Source organism: Westerdykella ornata, assembly GCF_010094085.1.
Source record: "Westerdykella ornata strain CBS 379.55 unplaced genomic scaffold EI97scaffold_1, whole genome shotgun sequence".
In the NCBI taxonomy this organism is placed as follows: domain Eukaryota; kingdom Fungi; phylum Ascomycota; class Dothideomycetes; order Pleosporales; family Sporormiaceae; genus Westerdykella; species Westerdykella ornata.
Window position 1 is genome coordinate 1,399,102 of NW_022986851.1, and position 16,684 is coordinate 1,415,785.

Below are 16,684 nucleotides of genomic sequence, written 5' to 3' on the forward strand. Positions count from 1 at the left end.
CTTGATTCCTGTTTCCGGCGCATGTTTGCCTGTGCGTGTCCTCCCGCACGCATCGTCATGCCCTACACTACGCTGGCCAAGGTGGGAAGCAGTCAGAAGAACACTGTCCGCGTGAAGTGACGATGCATTCCCGACGGTTCTTCGACGGACTCGTCCTCTCTGGGTCCTGTCACGTTTGTAGGACGGCCGGATGCGTTGCCCTCTTTGTCGTTCTCATCCGGTTGGACAAGGAGATCAAGACTAGGCGCCGTCTGCTCCTTCATTCGACTCGCCTAACAAGTCAGAACATGAATATGCGAAGCGAGAACCAATGGTCTGGCCCACAAATACTGATCGGTTACATCTACCGAAGGTGATACAAGCTAGATACGTGTTCAAGCATTCCCAAACCGTGCGTCACCACTGACATTCCATAGGGACTGACCTTTACAAACACCAGGGCCGACAGCAGAACAGACACGATGGATCACGATGACTAGGAGCGTCACCACCTCTATGGTCTATAAAATCACGTCAGGGCTTATGGTTCACAGAAGCATTATCCTCTATGGGCATATGGCGACACCACTTAGGCTGACTACTGATAAGCCCCTCGTCCGCTCTCATGACGTGTGATTCACCATTCGCACTTGCTCCCCTTCCCGGCCGAACCACGGTGGGGTTTCATCACTATCAGCATCCTTTCTTTGCAGGGTCTGAGTCCGATCCACATTACGTTAGGAAGACTCCTGGCGTTCCTTATTCCATTCCCAACTGCCAGCGGAAGTTGACTGACGAACATTCAAAGTGCGACAGGAATCTTGGCTGGGGCATTGACTGGGCAACCGCCTTTATCGTCGACCACTTGGATAGCAAGACCGCGTCAGAGGTAGGAGAAACGCTAAGGAATATTGCTGTCCGCGCCTCCCAACTGGTCCAGGAAGGGCAATGGAGACAGGTCGTATATCGGGCATTCAGCGGTCTCAACAATGCACTCTTCGCCGGTCAGCTGAAGGATGCAGTTTACCTGAACTTTGGTCGCCTTGGTCCGCTCGTCTCTGGAGCCACCTTTACCCACGGCCACGGACCTCATCACAGAGTGCGACGGATCTCCGTCATTCTCAACACGGACATACTTCAGAACATTGGTGGCCCTTACCTGATCTCGAGCCTTATCCATCACATGGTTCATGCTTACTTCCTTGTTGCCTGTGGACCGGAGAAAGAGGGGGAAAGGGAGTATGGAAGATTGGACCACGGGCTCCCGTTCTCCAAGATCATGTCTGCAATACAGAAAGTAGCCCAGTCGCAAGGCAAGATGTGGCTACCCAGTCTGGATATGTCGCATCGCCTCCGGAGACAAGCTGCATACAATGGGTACCGTTCAAGGGTTCTCCGCGAACTGGAAGATGACTGGCACTACACCTATTGCCCCGTGAACTTGGAGCTGGTCTCTGAGGATGACGTGGAGAAGTGGTATGGTGGAGTTTGCAAGCCGTTGACGGAACTGCCTGACTCGGTCAAGTCGGCCAAAGTCTTCGTATATAACAGACGAGATGAGCTGGAAGAAGTATCCCGAGCGGAGACTACTCCTTCTGCCGACAGCGTCGAATTCATCTTCCAGGACAAGGCTGTCTTAGTCCCCATGAAGAAGATGGACGAGTTCCCGAGTATACGCAAGGCATTTGAAAAGTTGGAACACCGCTACATGGAGATTCCCGAAGACGTGTCTGAAGACACCTTCATGGCCTTCCTCGAGCTCCTTCATACAGGTAGCTACAGCCCGGATATTGGACCTGTCTCCAGCACTCGTGGACCGCCAATCATCAAGCCCACACGTCCGTCCTCCGTTCCGTGCCTCGCCCGTGACATCAGCGTCTTCAAAATGGGCGCGGAAATGAAGCTCGAAGACCTCACGGACATCTCGCTCCATCGCATGCGCGCGCAATGCATCACACACGAAGACCCGATCGCCGTGCTGCAAGCCATCTACGAGGGCGGGGATCCCCATCCCGATATCCGGCAATGGGCCAAGGACTTTTTGATCGCGAGCCCGGCCCATGAAACGATCGGGGAGTGGGGAACTGGTCTGCTCGCCACCATAGGGCGAACAACGACGACGGCGGACGCGGAGCCACCGAATCTGGTCAAACTCAGGATGGAAATGTGTTTTAGAGAACGGTTCGCCGAGTTGGTGGAGAGGTATGGCGCGCTGCATATTGATGTGCTCAAGGCGGAGGAGATGCTGGTTGCCACGGGGAAGGTGCCGGTTTCTGTGGGATTGGGCGCGATGAAGGGATTGCTTGCGCCTGGTCCTGCGTATGGATTTGGACTTGGGGCTGGTGGGTACGCGGCACCGATGCAGTTGCAGATGCAGTTGGGGATGGGGGTGAATGCTGCTGCTGCGGCGGCGGCGGCAGCGGCGACAGCTACGGCGACGGCGAGGCGGTTGGCGCTTGGGGGAGTGGGTCCGCCGGGTGTAGGCGTAGGGTTGGCTAGGCTGGGATGGGGCGACGACGTGGTGGCGGAGGAGTATGCGAGGTACTGTGGAGCGGGACTGGGGGAGGACCGGTGGTATTGAGGAGGGAAGGGGGGAAGGTGAGTGTGGTTTCTCTGTGGTGCCTTTTTCTTCTTCTTCTTCTTCTTCTTCTTCTTCTTCTTCTTCTTCTTCTTCTTCTTCTTCTTCTTCTTCTTCTTCTTCTTCTTCTTCTTCTTCTTTTTGGTTCACCTGAAGTCTGTTTCATATTTACACTCGTTTTGCCTTGTGTGGTGTTTACTTCGCTGTTAATCGTTTGTCTCGTTCAGTGGGGCGGATCTTCTTGTTTTTGCCACCGGACACTCATTTTCTGGGTATGAGCGTGATTGGGGCGATAGAAGGATGGGGAAATTGGCGGACATGGAAAAAGAAGTCACGGAGCCATCGCCAAAGCACGAAGGGGTTGGTTTTACGGGACGTTTAAAAGAAAGATTGAATCTTGTCCCGGAAGGGAAAGAGGAAAAGAAAAAAAAGAAAAAAAAAAGTTGTGGTATACAAGGGGTGATGTAGGTACATGCATGGACTAAAAACTAGCGGGAGGTCAAGCTTGCGTTCATTGATGATGGAGGGCAAAATATGTTTAGCCGTGAGTATTCTTTAGCAACGGTTACATTATTCTCGATTCTGCGCCTGTGTTCTGGTTGGAGGTTAAATAGATTGTGATGTGACGTGATGGAATTGATCAAATAACCTGGCTCAGTGAACTCGAACTACATTAAAGCAATATCCATCCGGTACCCAACAGGGAATACCACCCACACTACTCTAAAACGTCGCTATCGCACACCCTATCATACACATCCGCATCACTCGTACAAAAACACGCCATATCCCCATACTACTTACAGCCTACCTCCTCCCCAACTTCCACCGCGCAATCCTCCCCTGAATCTCCTCCCAGGCAAACTCCCTCCTCTTCAACCCCTCCATCTCCCCTTCCTGCAACACCACCGTCGGCGCCCCACTCCCCCTCCCCGGGTTCTCCACCGCCCCCGAAAACACCATCCTAGCCACCCTCCTCAAATCCTGGACACTCACCTCCTCAATCTTCTTACACATCTCCTTCACCCCGACTTTCCGGCCATGGACCTGTACCTGCCTGCCCAGGTCCTCGAGCTCCACCATCCGCGACTCGAGATTCATGAGCAACTGGCTCCGGAGCTGATTCTTGGCTCTTTGGACCTCGCCGGGTTTTAAGGCAGAGTACCCAGTCTCCTCGCCCAGGGCATGCAGCTCGCGGCACATAACCTCGAGCATCTGGGCGACCATGGCGGGCGCGCAGGCGGCGGCGATGCCGAAGAGGCCAGAGTCCGTGTACGAGTGGTTGAAGGCGAAGCAGCTCTCGACCCAGCCGTTTTGGTTGAGTACGTTGGTATAGAGGCGCGAGTACATGCCTTTGCCGGGTCCGCCGGCGGAGAATGAGCCTCCGCCGCCGAGGAGCGTTTGGAGCGTGGCGAGGGCGTAGATGTCGGGGTGGGAGATGGGGAGGGCTTCGAAGGCGAGGTGGATATAGGAGAGGCGGGGAAGGGCCGGGTTGAGCGGGGGAGGGATGGGAGGCAGGGTCAGGAAGCCGCCTGTGTAGTGGGAGGGGAGCGAGGTGTCGATGGGGGGGAAGGAGAGGTCTATTGATGAGGGATGCTGCACTGAGGCGTGGGAAGTAGCGGATGTGGAGAGGTTCTTGAAGAAGGGGATTTTGGAGAGGAGGGTAGACGTTTGTGCGGGGGCGCCCGTGGGGGTCGGGTGTGAGGCCGTGAAAGATTGATTTTGAGAATCGTAGGGGTGGGATGAAGGGATGGCGGAGTGTTGGGTAGGGTTGAGGAGAGAAGGGCCCACGCCCTTTTGCATGTCGCCGAAGTACTGCTCAGTGAGGCGCACGGCTTCATGGTGGTCGACGCCGGCGAAGGCAACGACCATGCGTTCGGGCTTGAAGAATTCCTTGCGATAGGCTTCCACGACATTGCGATTGATGTATGGGAGTTGCTCTTTTGGGCATAGAAGCGGGTTCCCTAACGTGTTGTCCTTGTATGCGGCCATGTGGACGAGTTCCGGGAGGATGAGCTCGGGTTTTGACCATATCTCGCCAATCTCGTAGTCAGCGGTTTCCAGCTGTTGTTGGACTTCGTCCTCGGTGATGAGCGGATCGCGGATCGTTTCTGCGAGGAGACCGACGGTCGTGGCAACTGCCGAGTTGAAAGTTGCGGATTGGTACATCAAGGATTCTCGCGACGAGGCGCATTGTATGTTGCCGCCTAGTGATTCCAGCTTTTCTATCATCTGGTCTCCGCTCGTCTTGCTAGTGGATTTGAACGCCAACCGGTCGACAATATGGCTTACTCCGCGGAGCGCATCGTTCTCGTACCGAGAGCCAGCGTCGACGTAGACGCCAATGCCGGAGAAGTGGCCGGGCAGGGCCTCGGTCGCAACGCGAATGCCATTTGGGAGGGTGGTAATCTGGTCGAGCTCGACGGGGTCCTGGATGCAAAACGCATGTTAATAAACGTCGTCAAGCATCAGAGTTCCAGGACTGCCAACCTTCTCCTCGGCCACAACGGAGGCCAGGCCTCTACGACCCGAGCATGCTGCGGTACTTCTGCAGGTCGAGGTAGACGGATGAAGAGAGCGTGACAGTGGCCGGATCGTCCGAGGCCGCAACATGACCGAAAGGAGTTTGGGAATGGGAGTATATGGCGATTGAGACGTTGGGGATGGCGTCGCGTGTTGTTGGACTTGATGCCGAGTTCGAAGAAAATCATGGATGACATAATCCTGCCGCTAACCGGATTGGGTTATCTTGAAGCTTAGCCGCGCAGGTGGGTCTATATAAAGCTTGGCAGGAAAGACGGGCACGCGCGCGTGGGCGGAGAGCGAAACGCAGGTGAGGCGCCTTGTTGGGCTGAAAAGGCCATGGGGTGATGGGCGTGATGAATGTGAGCCACGAGGCGGATTCGGAGAGGGTACAGAGCACAGAGTCGTGCATTCGTCCTTTGTACAGCCTGCATGGGACTGACTCTCTCTCCGGTGTCTTGTCAAGGCTAGGCAGAGCGAGTCCAGGAAAGCAGATGGGTTGAACTAGATCAACCGTGACAAACGCTCCATACTTGGATCGCAAGTGGTATAGAGAAAGCGGATAGAACGATTCGAGAATCTTCAAAGCCCATCCAATATTCCTGCAAAGTCGTGTGCCCTTCTGTACCCCCCTTTGCCCTCGGGTCCAGTAGAGGTCCAGATCCTTGGCAGGATACCCTTCGCCGCCGCCCACCACCCACCACCTGAACCTTCCGCTACACACTCTCAATGTGAACCAACCTCCCTTTCTCTCCCTTTTCCTCCCTCCCCGACCTGCCTCAACCCTCCCTTCGTCGGCGTCAGTGTCAGCGTCAAATGCGTCTTGTCCTGCTTTCAACCCTCCACTAGAGCCCCGGTACGCACGGTCGGGGATCCCGTCTGAACGGTACAAGTCCTTGTCCTTGTCTCGGGGCGAACCCTCCATGTTCACCACACCAACCCCAGCTGCCCCGACTGTGTCTGCCAGCGCCATTTCTCCCTCCACCCATCATCCCCTGCGGCCCAGCAGACTGCGAGACTTGAGCGCGACCCTGAGGAACTACCGATTGCGCGACTCGTCTGCTCAGCCTTCCCAGAGCACCCAGTCCTCCCGTCGCCGCGCCTCGCAGTCGTCCTCGTCGTCCGCTCCTTCATCCTCAAGCGCCGCCTTCGCCGCCGTCGATCCTTCCGCCCCGGCCAGGCCAGTGACAGCAGTGACCGCAGTGACCGCAGTGATACCAGTGACCACGCCCCGCGCACCTCCCTCGACCTCTCATCACAGCGAGCCCTCCGCTTCCACAGCACCACCCTCTGACATGACCAGAAATCGCATCGAATCCACACAACAAATGAGCGTCCGCAATCAACCGGGTCCCGTCCCTGCGAGCCCATTGCCATCCTCGGAAAACCACCATGGAGAGGGCAATCATTCCAGCACAAAGAACCTTCCGTCAATACGGCTGATACCTCACCAAGACCCGCGCCCCGGCCGTCCCTCGCTGCAGTTCCCTACTATGTCCCGCACCCTTCCGGACGAGACCTGCGTTATCCGCGTCGGAAGATACTCGGAAAGGGACAATGCCCCTGAGATAACTAGCAACGTCCCCTCCACGGCCCCAATCGGCTTCAAGTCCAAAGTGGTGAGTAGGAAGCACTGCGAGCTGTGGTGCAACGAGTCGCAATGGTACATCAAAGACGTGGGGAGCTCGTCGGGCACCTTTTTGAACCGCATCAGGCTAAGCCAGCCGAACCAAGAATCGAAGCCCTTCGCGATAAAGGATGGCGACATCATTCAACTCGGCATTGACTTCCGAGGAGGCGAGGAGATGATTTTCCGGTGCGTCAAGATCAGGGTCGAGTGCAATAGGGGCTGGCAGCGAAATCTGAATACTTTCAAGTACGTCAAGGAACTTACAACGTCCGGGCGCCAGGCACTCACACAGTACCAGCAAGCAAACGCACCAGCGCCTCCGTAATCTGGGGAAGAACCGGAAAGAAGCAGATAGTGCCTCACAGCATACATCTGAATGTGTCATCTGCTTGATGTCCATTGCAGTATGTGATCCCTCTTGTTAAGATATACTCGCCGCATGCTAACCTGGATCCAGCCTTGTCAATCCCTTTTTGTTGCCCCATGTTCCCATGTATGGCATTACAAATGCATTCGTCCCATGTTGAACGGCCCTAACTATCCAAATTTCTTATGCCCGAATTGCCGGGCGGTCGCTGATCTCGAGGCTGAAGTAGAGGATATAGACCTCGAAGATTGGGACAACAGCCCCGATCACAGCGAGGACCAAGGCGAAACTTCAAGAAATGGCTTGTTGACCAATGGTGAGGCGTCCAAGGATACTTCCAATGACCACGGCCTCGCGGAATTAGCAGCAGCAATGTCTAATTATACCATCGAGGAGGGGTTCGGACAGGCTTCGTCATCTGCTACGCCGCAGCGACAAGTACCGACGATACAGCCTTCCTCCTCTACGCAGCCGGTCAATGTCGGAGTCGGTGCGAGAGCCAACGTGAATGGATTATCCCCAGACGCCGCGGGCCGTGATCGGGCAGCGGACGGACCCCTGACGCCGAGAAACAATGTGGGACCCTTTGTATTCGATGGTAGTGCAGGGCAAATGCGTCGCCTGGAAGATCATGAACATTACGAGCCCCTGACTATCAACCTGACGAGCCCTTTCACGCACACCGGGCAATCCTCACTAAATGACGTGAGGTCCTTTATACAGACGGATTCGGACGATCGGCAGCCGCTGGTCACGAGTGGGACGACGCCAGTGCAGATCGAGTGAAAAGGTGGAATGGTGTCTCAACACCCTGCTGTGAGGGAGGCTCCTCACGTGACACCCCGTCGCTCTCATATAACATCGCCGGGTGTCTGTTGCCGCCTCGCGGAACCCAAACCGCAGACGTTGACGCAATTTCTCAGCGTATCCGTTCCTGTTAGGTCTTGCTTTTCCGGCGTTTTCATCGGGGCGTTTTCACTGGCTCGGTCGGGGTCATTCGCTCGGGACTGTGGTTTCTGTTGTGCATTCTTAGCATTCTGCTTGACTTTGGAGCTCGGGCTTTCTCATCTCTCTTCTTCGTTCTCTATCATCGATCTGTTGTGGATATCTTCTTGTGGGCATCCGTTCATTGGTGTAACGGGAGGTACTGTTGTGTTTGGTTTTGGTTCTGTGTTTCTTTGTTTCTCATTTCGTGGGGTGGAGGATGAGGGGCAAAGGGCTGGGAGATGAGGATAATGAGCATTTAAACGAGAAATGGGAAGGGAGAGGGGCAGGGACGATTGCATATATGGCGAGGGGTTGTGGATTAGTTAGATAAGGGGAGCAGAGCATATGTTTGAGTTCAATGATAGTGTTGATGGGATGCTGTTGCTGTATTAAAGACTCCTAAGGTGCTGAGGTGCAAGTGTTTGATGCGGTGACGGTTTTGGGGAGGGTGTCCAGGTGGAGTATTCGTGGGGGAGGGGATGGGAGAAGGGGTTGAGGAGTGGTTTAGGTAGATGGGCAGTGGAGGTGGGGTGGGCAGGGGAGAGGCTGAGGTCCGACGGAGTGGTTTATGGCTTGTGTTGGTAGTCTATTGTAGTGGTGAGGTGATTGCTGGGAGGTTGCTTCATTTGTTAGGTGTAGTGGGAATCTACCATTATCTGTGCATAAGCCAGATGGATGCGGAATTAGGTCGGGTGTTGTGAGAAGGAGGGGCGAGAGTGGTCTATCTGGCCTCCAAGGTAGGATTTTTCTAGGTACATGATGAAAGATATCATTGCCGAGAACCTATTCATGTAAGGATTTTAGTTCAAGTGGCAAGATACTAGACTATGAGGGTGCGCGAATAGGAGTGCGCAAACGAACGGATTTGCATTTGACTGACATTTTACAGACTGTATATCTCTCGACGAAACGCCAGATCTATGTGACCTAGCTTCGCAGTGCATGGAATCAAGCACACGGCCCCGAAATTTGGGCGTGCAGCCTACCACACATCAAGTGGCGGCCAAAGCCCTTGTCGCGGCTCTGGCTTTGAGGATATCACACACTTTCTCATCCACCACCTCGATGAGTTTCATGAAGAGCTCATGGCGCGAGCGGCAGTACGGCTTCCCATCCCCGCCGCTCATTTCTACGACAGGCTTGCCTTCGTATAGGACTTCGAGTGTGGGGGAACTAGAACCATGGTTGTACTTGCCATGGGCGTATGCCGGCAGGATGAACAGACGAAGGGAGGGGGCTCGATGGCGCGGTTGACGATGGTCTCTTCTCGAGGAGGCGGACTGCTGTACTTATAGCGGATGGTGAAGGCGAGTTTCTCTATTTTGGGGTCATTCAAATTAGCATTGGTTCAGAGGGCATTGAGAACGGCACGGGACACTTACCCGCCAGTTCCTCAAGCTCGTCCTCGTCGAGCGACACGTATTTGCTGAATCGTTTCTTGGTGACCTCGATGATGCGTTGGACCAGCGGAGAAGCGGCTGATGTGGACGTCATGTTGACCGCCCCAGGTTGTTGACGTGCAGGAGGCGGATTGCGGTTGTCAGTGGAGTTGGGAGACGGTTGAGGAGCTAGTGAGAGGAGAACTGAGAGTAGGAAAAGATAGCTTAGAAGTAAAGTGAGTTCCTACCGACCCCGTTTGCGGCAATACATTGTTCCGCGCCTTCACCGGCTGGTGAAAGCTACGGTGAAGGCCGCTGATGGCAGGCACGTTTGGACGATGTCTTAGAATCATCTGGGGGCAAACACTCAGCTGCCTTGGACAAAAAATGACTTAAAAGAATCACTCTAGAGCCTTCTAGAGTTGATCCAGGGGAAATTTACAGAGCGGTAGTGCATCTTTGCCAAGGGTGAATGTGCTGTTCAGGTGACTGTGGATAAGGATCGAGAGAAGACGTAGGCCAAGATCGGACAAGAGTTATGAGCAGTAACCGGTAGGAATACAGTTCTCTTATTTTCATCGATGATCACGGGTGCATCACAGAAGCAGGAGAACAGAGTCGCAGTGTTCAGTGACCATGGAGTTGATTGATATACAATTTGCCAATGTCATGAATTGTTCATGTCGGGTTGTATAGGTCCCCCAATCCCAGAAGGGGCATGGACACCGCTAACATTTGAATGAGCTATCCCGTGACGGAAAAGCTGAGACCCAATACCATAGCATAGAGCCTCCCGCCCTCATGAAACATGTACGCTAGGGTAATCCCATCACTCAGATTCCTCCTTGATCCCGGGGAGATGATCCAAGGCCATCATGTCCGCAGATTCGACGAGTGCCTTGAAAAGTCGCTCCCGGCACAGCAAGCCAGACTTGTCCTGATCGGAGATAGCCACGTCGAAGACCAGTTCATCCTCATAGAGCAAGACGAACTTGTGCTCATACACCTTCTCCTCGGAATCGTACTTCGCCAAGAAGAGCGCCGTGATGAGCGGGGATTCGAGGGGATCCAAGAGGTTGCCTGTGTACTTGACTGCGGACACGGGCAAGTACCACTTGTCTTCTCCGTCCGGACTGACGCGGGTGGCCTTGCGATTGCGACGGACGACGAAGGCGAGCTTTTCTGTTTTAGTAAAACAGTGTTAGCCGCGTCAAAAGATTATTGGAGGCATAAGGGTATGGTGGGATTTGGCACGTACCTGCGAGCTCAACGAGCTGCTTGTCCTCCAGCTCGACGTGCTCGTCGAATCGGTGCTTGAGCGCTTCGAAGATGTGTCCGGCCAAGGTGGTAGGCGGCAAGGGACCGATAACCTCCAGCTTTCTCTCCATGAGAAGCTCACGTTGCTTTCGGGCGGTGAGCTCCAAGAGTTTCAAGCGGTCGAGTTGCTTCATGTAGGTATCAACCGCTTCGGCGGCCGACTTCCTGGGGTTTGGAGCGGAAGTCATGTTGACGGTTGATCTGTTGAGCAGACGATGATAGTGGGGTTGGGAAAGTTGAGTAGGTGGAGAGGTAAGCGTTGGGGAGAGAGTGGTGTAGTGCTAGGGTTAGAGCGAGTAAAGACACTCGTCACCGCCAATTAAGTGGCGGTGAAAGTGAGAGAAGGCAACGAAGTCATACAAAATAGGTCAAAAAGAGCAATAATGTACAGTAACCTGTTTGGTGGCATAGTTCAGAATGTTCAGATGGGAATAATACTCTAATCACTAATCTTACTGTGCACCGATGGTGAATGTCTGCTCCACGTGAGGGGGGAAATGGGGACGGAAGTGTCAGTGTATAGTGAGATGGAGAGTTTCTGCATATGGGATTCTAGCAGGTTGAATCGGTTAATGCAGGTAGGATACATTAATGTTCACTCCGTAGAGATTATTATTATCATGGAAGTTGAAAGTCGCGGCTAGCACATTGCATACTGAAACGGAATACATGGACTTCCTGAGGTCAGCAACTCTAAATGATCGCACAAATATAGCCTGGCCTTAGCTTATCCGCAGCAATAGAAGATAGTGTTCGACTTTTCTACTAGTTCGCCATGCGTATATTGTGCAGGGGCAAGACAGTGGTTTGAAGGCTATTCCGCCATATTCATTGTTATATTACAAGCTTTCCACTCCTGTAATGCTGTATATGAGCTGTGTAGACGCGATGCCGAACTGTACAGTGGTTCTGAGGCTGTGTACGACCGCACGCGTTTGCGATGCTTGACAGATGGTACCGAGGAACCTTTTTGAAGTGCAGTAACAGCTTGTCCATGGCCAATAAACTGACCCAAACGCCTTGCAGACCTGTGCATTTGCAAGCCCGGTCGTTTTGCCAGTGAGAATATCGTCTGTCACCCGATCCACTTCCCTGCAGAAACTGTGGAAGAGTTGCTCATATCCCTTGGATCCCATCGATGTCCGGCCCACAACGGTTTGTACAACAGGCTTAGTGTTATAAACTAGGGCAGCTCGGTGATCAATAGAGTCGGCCGTAGGGACGATGAACACAGTGACCATTGGGACGTCGGAGTTTGCCTGCCCGGAAGTAACGCTAGTGGCGATATGCTTGGAGCGGATGATGAAGTCGATCTTCTCTGGGCCCAGGTAGGAACATTAGTACTGCTGGTACTCGTATAACCGCGTAGGGGAGAGCGAGTGTGTCTACTTGCTATTGGAAGCTTACCCGCGAGCTCGAGAAGGCGCTCTTCGTCAAGATTAATGTGCTTGCCAAAGCGGTATTTGACAGTGCTGATGATTTGTTGGATCAAGGGAGAGATTCCGGGATTGGTCGTCATGGTGAGCGTTGAGCTGCCGAGGAGGCGGCGGACGATTGGGTTGAGGTGCGTAGAGAGACTGGAGTGGTCACAGAGGTTGTGGGTAAGAAAGAGCGTGTGAGACAAACGGGAAGGCAGAGATTTATGGCGCGTGTCTACGGTGAGAATTTCCGGTGATACGTTATCCCGCGATTTCGCCTGGTGGTGGAAGGGATCGTCCCGTCGACTCAGTACGGTCAGTTCAACCGTGCTGCGTGTGGCAGAGCCTAGATGCCAGGTGAAAGACCCAGACTCGTTAAAAAGGATTAGGATTTGCGGTTGGTTAAACCAGGTATTGATTGCCAGGGCCTACCACTCATGCGACGTCTCCCTGGTGATAGACCATAAATTCATTCCTACAAAGTTTTTCTTTGCCCTATGTTCGTGGCGCACGAGGATTTGTTATGGGCACATGGAAAGCTTCAATAGGTTATTCCACCATATTTTATCAGTACCCAGTTTCGCCTTCCGCTAGCATGCATCCATACTCCCTGTACTCGCCATGCCGAATCGTAGAATCTCTTGCCAAGTCGAGCCATTGTTCTCCTGTTCGAACTGTGAAGGGAGCCACATATGTGCTGAAGATTCCCTAGCGCTCCCTAATAGTAGTTGCGCCGCAGAACCGAGCAGTCCTCAATAACTATATTCGCCATTTCATCCACTGCCTCGCAGAAATCCTCAAAGAGTGTCTTGTGGTCCTGCCTGTTTCCAAGCACGAGGGTCTCCACGATAACTTTGGTGCCATAGACGAGTGCGACTCGGGTCCCATAGGCAGAGCGCACCCGTACAATGAACACAGTGACCCTGGGCGGTGGAACGTTTGGTGCTCGTGGAGTAGCTCTGCGACGCATGTGGGAGGTGATGAATTCGAGCTTTTCTAGACAGCGATGTTAGCGGTGGTCGCAACCTTAGGGCAGCGGGAAAAATTCGAGGTTCGCGGAGAACGAAATTGGGAATTCTTACCCGCGAGGTCAAGCAGCTCTTCTTCGTCGAGATTGATGTGCCTGCCGAATCGGTGCTGGATAGCATCAATAATGCGCTGGGGCAAGGCAGTAAAACGACCGTTGATCCCCAAGATTTCCAGCCTGGATCGGGGAATGAGGGCTTGAATTGTGGATTGATTTGACGACATGTTGGCCTCAATGCCGTGATAGAGGCCGAAGGTGGAGCCGAGAGAAGTGACGGGGAGATGGGTCGAGAAGTTGGTTTAAGAAATGCGGTTGAAAGGGTGAGAGAAGGTGAGTGCTGGAAGGGGTGAGTATGAGAGAGGTTAAGTTTAGGAGATAGAGTGGAACAAGTGTGGAAAATGGTAAGTATTCATCTGTGGGGCGTGGCTACGGACTCACTTCCCAGGGAAACGTGATCCCGCTCTCTCACTTGCTGCAGAAGCTCCTCGAACCTATTTTCAAATCTACGCCATACGATCTGCCGCACCGCAGGCCACTTCCAATGTTACGGCGAAAGACCCAAATCAGCGACTAGGTAGGTTAGAGTCACGGTTCGGATATGAAGATTCTGCAAGTGGTTGACATTGAAACCAAGTATCCACTTACGGACTGCCGACCCCATAACAGTGTCTATGCAGGTGTGCAGCAAAAACGCTGAGCTGCATGGACCCTAGATCATTTCCCCAACGTGTTTAGCCTTCAGGTATTGGCATGAAGAGAGAGCCAAATCGTATCTCGTCCGCGTACTCCAAGAACCCTCCCTATTCCTTGTGGGAACCCCCCGCCAGAATCTGATCCATCGCCTTGTCCACCTCCTCCGTGAAGCGCTGCAGGAGGTCCCATGGAGTTGATGATTGCCCACGATACAGATAGCGGGTAATCACACAGTTGCCCTCATATAGGAATGTAAGCCGAGATGTCACTCCCTCCGGCACTCCCGTGTATGCGGGTACGACGAGAAGGGTAACGGCAGCGGTTTCGAGAGTAACTGGCGGCGAAGGGCGACCGTACTTGAAGCAAATGATGAAGTCAAGCTTTTCTGATAGGGGCGCCGTGCGGTTAGCAAACTTTGAAAATGGCAAGTCGAGTGCAGAGATGGGAGATTCCACTTACGCGCGAGTCGAATCAGGGTCTTTTCGCGGGTATTGTAGTCGAGATCGTCGCAGCGGTGAAGTCCAAAGTCGATCGCGCCCATGATCCGTAAAGCCAGCGGAGATGCCGTTGAATAAAACGACATGTTGGATGGGCTCCCAAGTAATGATCAGGTTAGTTTAAGTTGAGGTACAAGTAGCTGGGGGGATCGTAATGTTGCGTACTTGGTGTGTGATGCAGTGCTGCGAGAAGTTTCTAGCCCACGGGCGCCTCTGCCTGTCAGTTAGGCGGTGAAAGAGAGCACAGTCTATGCACGTTGAATGCTAGATGTTGCCAAAGGAACCAAGCTATACAAATTCTACTTTACTAATCAAAACAATCACGTATGCGTAATCACAAACATACATTAAGGCTGGTTAGGCTTTACACTGGGGAGGGAGTGTTCGCTGCCAAGAGTGAAGTCATCTGCACGTGACTACAACCCAGCCCGTAAAACCGACCGTTACAAATTCCTTCACGCTACAATAGAAGAGGTACATATTACAAGAGATAGGAAATGTAATTACACTCGCAAGGAGCCTGATCGATGTGCGTACCGTCTAAAGGTGAAGTACTGTATCATGTGACTTGCTGTCACTGCCCACCTGGGCAGTTGTGCCTGACTCGTGCAATCCCGCGCGAGGCGGATAGACCTTGCTAGGGTTTGTCCTCACCCCCGCGCTCGTAGTCGAGATTGGACGACATCCCAAACAAACAAAACGCCCCGCGCCTGCATTGCCCTTGGATATCCATCTGTCCTCTCCTAGGGCGTGGGTTCTGATAATAAACCACCTCTTCCTCTCCTGACGGTTCTCTGCACTCGTCAAGGATCAATTCCCAAACGATATCTTCTCAAATTATACACCACAACACCAAGAAATGGATCCCACCCACCACCACTATGCTACCCCCCACCACCACCGCACGCCCACCTACCCCCTCTCCCACTCCCACCGCCGCAAACCACGCCGCCTCCCCCTCGTCCTGCGCTTCTCCAAAGGCGCCGTGCACACCCTCATCCTCCTCCCCGTAACCCTACACATGCTCTTCACCGCCCTCATCGTGTACATTGACCGCAACGTGCCCGGACTCAGCATCGGCGTCCCCTCGACCATCATCCCGAGCCTGTCCATTGTAGTGGGTCTGATGTTGGTGTTTCGCAATAGCACGAGTTATGATCGTTTCTGGACGGGGAGGAATTGTCTTGGTGGGGTGGTGGGATGTGTGAGGGTTTTGGCGAGGGGGTTTTTGGTGGCTGCGCGGCCGCCTTATGATCTTGGTCCGAAAAACGGCTCTAAAGGAAATGCGAAAGAGGAGACGAGAGACAGGAGGCTCACGGCAGAGGAGATTCGCGATACGGAAACGACGGTTAGGGCATTAGTCGCGATCCTCTACGCCATCAAGCACAATCTGCGAAAAGAGTACAACGTACCTCTGGAGCCTCTAGACTCCTCCACACGCGCCTCGACCACCAACAGACACTCCGGCCCAACACCACCGCCCACATCCACGACCCCACTCACCAGCTCCCTGTACCACACGTCGCCTACCTACGAATCCGCCACGAGCAGCACCACGCTCCAACCGACAGAAGAATACCTCTCTCTCCTCCCCGCACATCTCACCCTCCTCCCGGAATCCCTCGGCCTCAGCACCCCACTCCAACTCTCCCTCCTCCTCGACGCCTTCATCGCCCGCTGCCTTTCGCGCGCCTGGCTCTCCGCCCCGCAAGCCTCGTTCCTCAACGCCCAAGTCGCACAACTCACGACGCTCTACGGCACCATGGAAACCATTGCCTCGACGCCGCTGCCCATCGCGCACTTGATCCACGGCAAGCAGGTCCTCGCGCTGTATACGTGTCTCCTGCCCTTCGCCATTGTCGATGCTTATGCGTGGTGGAGCGTGCCCGTTGTGGGGATCGTGGCGTTTACGTTGTATGGGATCGAGGGGATTGGACTGCAGTTGGAGGATCCGTTTGGGTATGATAGGAATGATATCAAGATGGATGGGATTGTCGAGGATGCGAGGAGGGAGGTTGAGGTTTTAGTCGGGGAGTGGAGGGCGTGGGCTGAGGGGGAGGGGAATGGGAATGGGAATGGTGATGGGAGTGGGAGGGGGTTGTTTGATTGATGGTGCCAGTGGGGGAGACGCAAGAGTTTGGGAAGATGGTGGGGCGGGTATCGTTGCTCGTTTTAGCTGCGAGGGGATGCAGTTATGTTGGACAGGAGGGAATTCGGCTTGTTCGTGCTCGCCGCCACGCTCTCGGGGAGGGCAACATGATCCATCTATATCGATGCATAGCATTTTGG

At 53.9% G+C, this 16,684-nt stretch overlaps 8 protein-coding genes across 8 annotated transcripts; 3 read left to right on the forward strand and 5 right to left on the reverse strand.

Moving 5' to 3' along the window:
• Positions 1-409: 409 nt before the first annotated feature.
• On the forward strand, positions 410-2,035 carry EI97DRAFT_409614 (uncharacterized protein; the record flags this gene model as incomplete). The annotated part of the gene is made up of 2 exons (XM_033796674.1): positions 410-1,549; positions 1,604-2,035. Coding segments are annotated over exons 1-2 (1,377 nt in total), but the record flags the coding sequence as incomplete, so codon positions are not given.
• A 1,329-nt stretch (positions 2,036-3,364) lies between these two features.
• EI97DRAFT_454326 (uncharacterized protein) lies at positions 3,365-5,170 on the reverse strand (the record flags this gene model as incomplete). Its single annotated transcript, XM_033800528.1, has 2 exons — positions 3,365-4,987; positions 5,048-5,170. 2 exons carry the CDS (start codon positions 5,168-5,170, stop codon positions 3,365-3,367), a joined length of 1,746 nt encoding a protein of 581 aa, XP_033658645.1.
• Positions 5,171-6,375: 1,205 nt separating this feature from the next.
• On the forward strand, positions 6,376-7,863 carry EI97DRAFT_366704 (uncharacterized protein; the record flags this gene model as incomplete). Its single annotated transcript, XM_033795045.1, has 3 exons — positions 6,376-6,956; positions 7,009-7,114; positions 7,168-7,863. The coding sequence occupies 3 exons, from the start codon at positions 6,376-6,378 to the stop codon at positions 7,861-7,863; spliced, it is 1,383 nt and encodes a 460-aa protein (XP_033658646.1).
• A 1,330-nt stretch (positions 7,864-9,193) lies between these two features.
• Positions 9,194-9,558, reverse strand: EI97DRAFT_454328 (uncharacterized protein; the record flags this gene model as incomplete). Its single annotated transcript, XM_033800529.1, has 2 exons — positions 9,194-9,381; positions 9,447-9,558. 2 exons carry the CDS (start codon positions 9,556-9,558, stop codon positions 9,194-9,196), a joined length of 300 nt encoding a protein of 99 aa, XP_033658647.1.
• A 714-nt stretch (positions 9,559-10,272) lies between these two features.
• On the reverse strand, positions 10,273-10,948 carry EI97DRAFT_438510 (uncharacterized protein; the record flags this gene model as incomplete). The annotated part of the gene is made up of 2 exons (XM_033799504.1): positions 10,273-10,625; positions 10,702-10,948. 2 exons carry the CDS (start codon positions 10,946-10,948, stop codon positions 10,273-10,275), a joined length of 600 nt encoding a protein of 199 aa, XP_033658648.1.
• Positions 10,949-11,487: 539 nt separating this feature from the next.
• Positions 11,488-12,507, reverse strand: EI97DRAFT_497785 (uncharacterized protein; the record flags this gene model as incomplete). Its single annotated transcript, XM_033802524.1, has 3 exons — positions 12,168-12,507; positions 11,789-12,078; positions 11,488-11,574 (listed from the first exon to the last, which is right to left on the reverse strand). The coding sequence occupies exons 1-3, from the start codon at positions 12,277-12,279 to the stop codon at positions 11,488-11,490; spliced, it is 489 nt and encodes a 162-aa protein (XP_033658649.1). The 5' UTR covers positions 12,280-12,507.
• Positions 12,508-12,896: 389 nt separating this feature from the next.
• Positions 12,897-13,429, reverse strand: EI97DRAFT_454330 (uncharacterized protein; the record flags this gene model as incomplete). The annotated part of the gene is made up of 2 exons (XM_033800530.1): positions 12,897-13,174; positions 13,261-13,429. The coding sequence occupies 2 exons, from the start codon at positions 13,427-13,429 to the stop codon at positions 12,897-12,899; spliced, it is 447 nt and encodes a 148-aa protein (XP_033658650.1).
• Positions 13,430-15,281: 1,852 nt separating this feature from the next.
• EI97DRAFT_360528 (UPF0187-domain-containing protein) lies at positions 15,282-16,463 on the forward strand (the record flags this gene model as incomplete). The annotated part of the gene is made up of 1 exon (XM_033794948.1): positions 15,282-16,463. A coding segment is annotated over one exon (1,182 nt), but the record flags the coding sequence as incomplete, so codon positions are not given.
• Positions 16,464-16,684: the final 221 nt, after the last annotated feature.